The sequence below is a fragment of the Muscardinus avellanarius genome (assembly GCF_963383645.1).
Source record: "Muscardinus avellanarius genome assembly, chromosome: 1".
NCBI lineage: Eukaryota > Metazoa > Chordata > Mammalia > Rodentia > Gliridae > Muscardinus > Muscardinus avellanarius.
Genome location: NC_137786.1, coordinates 187,950,346 through 187,958,081, shown reverse-complemented (window position 1 = coordinate 187,958,081; position 7,736 = coordinate 187,950,346). Strand labels below are relative to the sequence as shown.

At 48.0% G+C, this 7,736-nt stretch overlaps 1 protein-coding gene across 1 annotated transcript in view; it reads right to left on the bottom strand.

Moving 5' to 3' along the window:
- Window positions 1–1,074: 1,074 nt before the first annotated feature.
- Window positions 1,075–7,736, bottom strand: part of PARVA (parvin alpha) — a gene marked incomplete at its 3' end in the record, with an annotated part of 169,563 nt that continues 162,901 nt past the window's right edge. The window contains exon 13 of the mRNA XM_080705250.1: window positions 1,075–1,151. Coding sequence (XP_080561376.1) covers window positions 1,075–1,151 — 77 coding nt within the window. The remainder of the gene's footprint in view (window positions 1,152–7,736) is intronic.

Genomic DNA, 7,736 nt, shown 5'->3' with positions numbered 1-7,736 from the left:
AGGGCATTTCCATTACATGCAATCAAGCAAAAAGGCTGCAAAATGTGCCACTCCATTAATTCTAAACAGAGTCCTTCCCAAATGTCACCGTGAAACCAGAGTATGGGGTGATTATAAATCTGAAGGAATTAAGAGTAATTTTCATTTGTACAAAGGATTTGAGGGGCATGACTCCTGCCACACATGCACTATTAATTGGGTTAAATTCAATTTGCCAATTTCAGTGTGAATCATGGAGCCCTGACCTAGCCTGCCCTAAGTGAGTTCAGCACATCCTGTCTTCTTTGAGGATGTAGGTGTGTGGGGGTACACATGTGAGCGTACAAACACACTTAATGTATTTTTGGAAGTACTGGGGATTGAACCTAGAGGTGTTTTAACTCTAAGCTATACCTCCAGACCTATTTTTTTTTTTTAAATAGGGTCTCATTAACTTGCTGAGGCTGGCCTCAGACCTGTAATCCTCGTGTCTCAGTCTCCCAAGTATTGGGATTATAGGTGTGAGCCATCATGTCCAGCTACATACATACTTTAGATGGGCAAAGAACATGATGTAATTGTCTCATTTTAATGAATATGCTATTCAAAGAGGAAAACCCAATGCCAGCTTCTGGCGATCACCGAGCCTCTGTTTCCCTATCTGTAATAGGAGACTGTAACATCTACTTAAGTAGAGTCATGATGGTTAATGAACTTGAGCTCTTGGCATGGTGCCTGTTATTGTTTATATCCATTAATGGCAATGATGCCCTTTGTTTTCATTTTCTGGGGACTCTCTAGGGTCTAAGCTGATTTCTCAAAGTACTCAGAGGGAAATGTGGATGGGGCACCTGGCTGGGGACCACTTTCCCGGGTCACCACTGGGCCAGTCTTGGGGGCCTGGGAGGCAGAAATCAGCCAGGGGTTATGGTCATTTCCTCCTGATTTCAATTCCCACTATCTCTGGTTATCGCTGGGCTTGTGGAAGCACATAGAGCAGGAGACGGGACCAAGCAGGGAAGGTGGCTCGGAGAACTATCCGGTCTGCCCACAGCAAGAGCGGCGGCTGGGCGGCAGGGCGGCAGGGCCTGGCTGTCACTCCACGTTGCGGTACTTGGTGAAGAGGTTGTACAGCACTCGCAGCGTGGACTTCAGGTCACAGTTGACGATGTCTGTGGAGAAAACAAAAACACCAGCTGCCGCAGAGGGGCCACATGTCCCCAGGTTGGACTCACTGTCCCTGCCTGTGTGCTACTCAGCCCATCTGCCCAGGGCGCCTAGCAGCGAGCTCCTGGTGAGCAGGGGCAGGTGGGAGTGGAAGGAGGGGCAGAGTGTGCAGCCAGTGCTTCGAGCAGGGTGCAGCAAGGGAGAGGGACTAGGGTGCAGGGTCTTACCCCTCGCTAAGATAAAGTGCCCCCAAAGCACGCAGGCTTCTCCCTGGGAACAGCATCTTTGAACCAGAGGTGCCAGCTATGGCTCTGTCCCCTGAGACTTCCGTCCCTGTTACATTTCTATCTGACTCTGGCACTTGCTACAGTGCCAACTGTGCATGAAAACATGGGGATGTCTAACTTGGTATAGTGGCACATGCCTGTAATCCCAGTACTTGGGAGGCTGAAACAGGAGAATCGCAGGTTCGAGGCCAGCCTCAGCAACCTAGAAAGACCCTGTTTCAAAAAAACCCACAAAAAACACAAAAAAAGCTGAGGGTGTAGCTTGGGGTAGACTGCTCCTGAGTTCAATCTCTAGTGACACACACACACACACACACACACACACACACACACACACGATATAGCTGGGCATGGTGGCACACACTTGTAATCCTAGTACTTGGGGGGCTGAGATGGGAGGATCACAGGTTCAAGGATAGACTCAGCAAGTAGTGAGACTTTTATCAAAATCAAAATAAAATAGGGCTGGGAGCGTAACTCAGAGGTAGAATGCCCCTGGGTTCAATCCCCAGTACCACACACACACACACACACACAAAAGTATGGCTGGGGTTGCAGCAGGAGGGGGGCGAGATGGGAAATCAGGCCCAGGATGTTTCTCCTGTCATCAGAGAGGAATGTGGGACCCACTGACAGAGAAGGGGCCTGGCCAGGAGGCCTCAGGAAGCAGCTTGCTTCAGACAGAACAAGGCAGAAGGTTCTGAGGCCCTAAAGGGAGGTCGGGGTTGGAAAACATTTCCAGGCGAGTTCCATTAGGGGTTTCCAAGCTTCTTTTCCTCCTGGAACAATGATAGACACCCCCCATTCCCCCAGGGAGCTCGCCAGGCAGAGAAGAGGGCCTTGAGTGCCAGGTGAAGGTTTTACCAGGTGTGGATGGACCCAGCTCTTCTGTGTTGCACATAGATGAGTGTGATAGGGGGCGGGGGTGTAAATTAATTAAAAAAGGAACCGTGTCTGTTATTGAGGAATGCATACTTAGGTAATCAAATTATAAGGAAAAGCAAAACCAAAAAAAGTCAAAACCCTGAAGACGCTCACTGTCATCGGGGGAGGGTGAAGTTCAGAGGGTAAAGCCCAAGGGCTGGTGGGAGCTGGCATGGCTTCTGTCCTTGACCTAGCTGGGGTCATGTGGCTTTGCTGATAACATTTCACTTGCCTGTATGTTTATGCTTCGGGGACCTTTCTGTTTGTATGACATTTTCTCACAACAACAAAAAAGTTTTTTGTGGTACTGAGGATGAAGCCTTGGGACATTCTACCTCCAAGCTACACACCCTGTCCTATTTTTTATTCTTTGTTTTGAAACAGGATCTCATTGAGTTGCAGAGGTCCTCACTAAGTAGCTGAGGTTGTCTGCGAACTGCGATCCTTCTGTCTCCTTCTCCCAAATGCTGGGATTACAAGCGTGCGCCACTACACCCGGCTTACAAAAAATGATTTTTAGCCAGGTGTGGTGGCACACGCTTATAATCTCCGCATTTGGGAGGTGAAGACAGGAGGATCACGCAGGTTTGAAGCCAGCCTCTCTGGTTTAAGAGACCCTGTTTCCAAATTAAAAAAATAAAAATGGGCCTGGGAGTGTAGCCCGGAAGTAGAAGGGTTTCCAGGAACCCCAGTACCACCAAAATAATGATAATAATAATAATAATAATAATTTTTAAAAGCACAGCTGTGCAGGAGGTGAGACGAGGTAAGACAGGATAGTAGGGGATCTGGAAGTCAAAGGCGGGAGAGATGGCGCTGTGCCACTGGGGAGAGAGGGCTTGGGGAGGAGGGTGGGACCCTGGCCATGCCCTGGTCATAGAAGCAGGGATCCCTCTAGAGCACGCAGAGTGGGAGCCCTGTGGCTTCTGCAGCCTGGCATGGTTCACAGATCTTGGCCTTGGGATTCCTGCAGCTGGGGTTGCCACCACCAGGTGCCCTGAGGTCCCAGGCTCTGCACAAATGAACACTGATTGGGCTGCAGCCGAGGCTGAGGCAGAAGAACCTCCTGAGGCTCCCCTTGGCCGGTTCCCTCCTAGGTCCAATCCTGATTACTCACCAATCCTGCTCTGCCCCAGCTGGGCCCAGACTCGTGCCAAACTCTCCTGCTGAGAGAGCACAGGCTTCCAAAGACCTGCTGAGCTGCCTGGAGCTCACAGCTTCCCTTTCTACTCCTGTGTTGTTGCATCTATACTTCTGAGCCTCCACCTAGGACCCTGGCCAGTAGCTGAGCCCTGCATGAGGCAGGAGCCTCACCCCAAATCACCTTCTATTAGGTGGAGTCCTATGCTCTCTGGACTGACTCCTGTCCTCTCCCCCTGACTGCTTGGTGTTTGTGTTTCTTAAATTTTATGCAAGTGGCAAATGCCTGTAATCCCAGTACTTGGGAGGCTGAGACAGGAGGATCTTGGGTTGGAGATCAGCGGCAGCAATTTAGCAAGACCCTCAGCAACTCAGCAAGACTGTGTTTCAAAAAAAAAAGTTTTAAAAAGGGCTAGGGGTGTAGATTAGAGATAGAATGCCTGAGTTTCATTTCCAGCACAACACACACACACACACGTCTGCAAGTCACACCCTAGGAAGTTCCTTGAAGGATGGACTGTTAGGAAGGTGGAGGGAGAGTGTGAAGGGGGGCAGTGTGGTCCTGGTACTGTGGTTGGCTCCTGTCTCCTCTTGCCCTTCCCAACCCATTCTACCCAGGGAAGCCACGGGGCCTCCGGTGTGACTGGGCAGCCTGCCTACTGCACAACTCCAGCACACTGACCACAGACCACAACATAAACAAGGCCTCTTAGAGTTGTGCAGCTAGCTCACAGCCATTTTGCTTAAGATAAGGTTCAAAATCCTAGACATGGCTTTGTAAGGTGAGGCCTGACCTGCCTACGGTTCTAGTCTTATTTCCTGCCCTGTCTCCCTTCACTCCGCAGCCTGCCACATGGGCTTCTGTTCCTGTCTCCTTATGGGCTGTGCTCAGCCTCTGCCTGGGCTGTTGCGCCATCTAAATGACTCTTCTCTGAGCCTCCTGCAGACCTCGGCTCCAGGCCAGGGGATGCTCCGTGTGTTGTTTTCAAAGTCTCTGCACTCTTCCTTTTTGGTACTCCCTCAGGTTCTCAATCCATGACTTGCGTGTGTCTTAGATTAGTATCTACCCTGGACCTGGACTCTGAGCTTCTTGAGCAGGGAGCCTGTCTCACTTGCTGTAATGCTGGCTCAGTACCCGCAGGCACAGACCCTGCAAGGATGCTAATAGGTTCTCGAATGAATGGTTGTCTGGTGTATTGGGAGCCATGGAAGAAGATGGACAGTAGGGTCACCTGCTACCAAGAGGAAGAAGAGGAAAAGGACCGAGAGAGTTCCCAGGGGACCACAGCGCCAGCAGGTAGCTTGGGAGAGAGCAGGGCCACGAGCAGGGAGAAGGACACAACGGGCAGATGCACACGGGTCACAGATGAGGAAAGAGATATAGACGAAGGCAGGAGTATTGTCTTCTCTTTTCAAAGACTGGTGAGTTCTTAGAGTTGCCAGGGAAAGGAAATGTTCAACTTGGGAGAACATTTCAAATGCCATTTAATTTTAATGTTTACTTTTTACTTTTTTTTTTTTAATGGTACTGGGGATTAAACCCAAGGGCATTCAACCTCTGTGTTATATCCCTAGCTCTATTTTATTTTTATTTTGAAACAGCATCTCACTAGGTTGACAAAAGCCTCACTACGTGCTGAGGCTGTCCTCAAACTTGTGATCCTTCTGTTTCAGCCTCCCAAGTACAGGGATTACAGGCGTGCACCCCCACACTTGGCAGTGTCTACTAGGGTTTGAAGCCCATCTCCACTGCAACTGTGTGGCCCTGGTAATCGCTTAACTTCTCTGAATCGGTTTTCTCACTGGTAAAATTGGGCAGTAAGTTTATGAGAAACACCTGGAACATATTAAGGGCCCCTTAAATAGTTTCCTTCCTGTTTTCCCGTTTTTGCTCATTAGCAGAGCTATTATGTATAGCTGTGTAGCGTGTGCACTGCACCACTTCAGTGGTCACCACTGATACAGACTAAGCCCTGCATTTTAGGAAATTTGAGCTAATTCTTCACCACCACCACCAGGTGGGTGGGTGAAGAGAAGGCAGTTAGAGATGCTGTTTGTCATCTGTTTTTCTCAAGTGAAATGACAGCTGGCCACCCCGGTAGTCCTAGGCAGACCAGCAGACCAGTAAGAGGCTGAGCTATGTTCAGCTAGAAGAGGGGCTGAGGGTTCCTGGGAATATCCTGTGACTCCACGCTACATAAACAGAGTATAGCCCTGGCCGGATAAATTGTGCCATTAGCAACTAGTACTGCTGATTGCCTCGGTGTGGGCCCAGTGCCCCTGTCTGGGAACACACAGGACCATGGGTTCTAGGGCAGAGCTCACCAGCAGAGGCTGTCTGGCAGGCTGGGGCCACGGAGAGGCACCACTCAGACACAAGGCAACTCTAGGAGAAAACAGCATCTGACCTAGGGAAAGGGTTCATTGTCTGCTTGTCTTGGAACTAGTGACTCTTTCCATCTATTTGAGAACCATGGATGTTCAGGCTATCATGGGTATTCATTTGCTTTTCAAAAAATTTTAAATTTTTGATTGGCACACAATAATTGTTCATATTTTGGGGGTATAATGTGATGTTTCATTCATGTATATTGCATAATGATTAAATTAGGGCAATTAGCATATCCACCACCTTAACTATTTATTTATTTATTGTGGTACTGGGAATTGAACCCAGGGACTTTCTACCTCTGGGCCCTATTTTATATTTTATTTCGAAACAGAGTCTTGCTAAGTTGCAGATGGCTTCACTCAGTTTTGTTCTTAGTTTATGGTTTTTTTTTTTTTTTGTGGTACTAGGGGTGGAATCCAGGACCTTTTCTACCTCCAGGCTATACTCCTGGACCTATTTTATACTTTATTTGGTGAGGCCATTAAAAAACCTCATTAAATTGCGGAGAGCCTCACTCAGTAGCTGAGGCTGGCTTCAAACCTGTGCGATCCTCCTGTCTCAGCCTCCCAAGAGCTGGGATTACAAGCGTGGGCCACGACGCCTGGCCTCACTCAGTTTTAAACCTGTGATCCTCCTGCTTCAGCCTCCCAAGTAATGGGATTACAAGTGTGCACCACCATGTCTGGCTAAACATTTATTTATTTATTTATTTATTTATTTACTTACTTACTTACTTACTTATTTATTTTGATGAGGACATTCAAAAGCCTCTCTTCTAGCCGGGCATGGTGGCGTACGCTTGTAATCCCCACGCTTGGGAGGCTGAGACAGGAGGATTGCGCAGGTTCAAAGCCAGCCTCAGCTACTTAGTGAGGCTCTCAGCAACTTAGTGAGACCCTGTTTCCAAATAAAATATAAAATGGGTCTGGGAGTACAATCCAGAGGTAGAAAGCCTCTGGGTTCCACCCCCAGTACCACCACCAAAAAAAACAAAACAAAACAAAACAAAAACCTCTCTTCTAGGTAATTTTTCACTTCTGGAAATGAACCATTCCAGATCCTTTCTCTGGAAAGTAAACCTTTATCATGGCCTTCTCTTAAAGTGTACCCCTATTTCCCTAAGTAAACCCATTTCCCTAAGAAAAACCCCTCTCTTCTAGCTATTTTGAAATGCACAATGCCTCATTAACTATATTCACCCTTCTGTGAGTAGAACACCAGAACGTACTCCTGTTGGTAGCTTTGTGCACAGTGGCAGGCCTACCTCCACCCTCCCTCTGCTGGGCCCTCCCAAGCCCTGTGAGTCACTGCACTACTCTCAACTTCTGTAAGATGAATGTTTTGAAGTTCCACACATACATGAGATTAGCTGGTATTTATCTCTGTGCCTGGCTTATTTCACTTAACGCAGTGGTCTCCAGGTTCACTCACAGTGTCACGGATAAGTAGATTTCACCCTTATTATGCTTATGGCTGAATAGTATTCCTTGATGTACAGGTACTGTATTTGCTTTATAAATTTGTCCATTGATGGACAGGTAGGTTGTTTCCATATCTTGCTGCACTGAACACGGGAGTGTAGAGATCTTTCCAAAAGGCTTCATTTCCTTTGGCTACAAATGCAGGAATGGGGATTCTGGATCTCGTAGTTGTTCTACTTTTAATTGTTTGTATCACTTTACATTCCTGCCCACAAGAGTTCTATCACGGTATTCTTGGAATCTTCCTGCAAGTGGAATTCCGGGCCCATGGGGGACACTGACTTCTTATTACCGCTGTAACAAGTGATCACAATTTGGGGGTCTGCAACAACACAGATTTATTATCTCCATGGTTGTAGAAGTCAG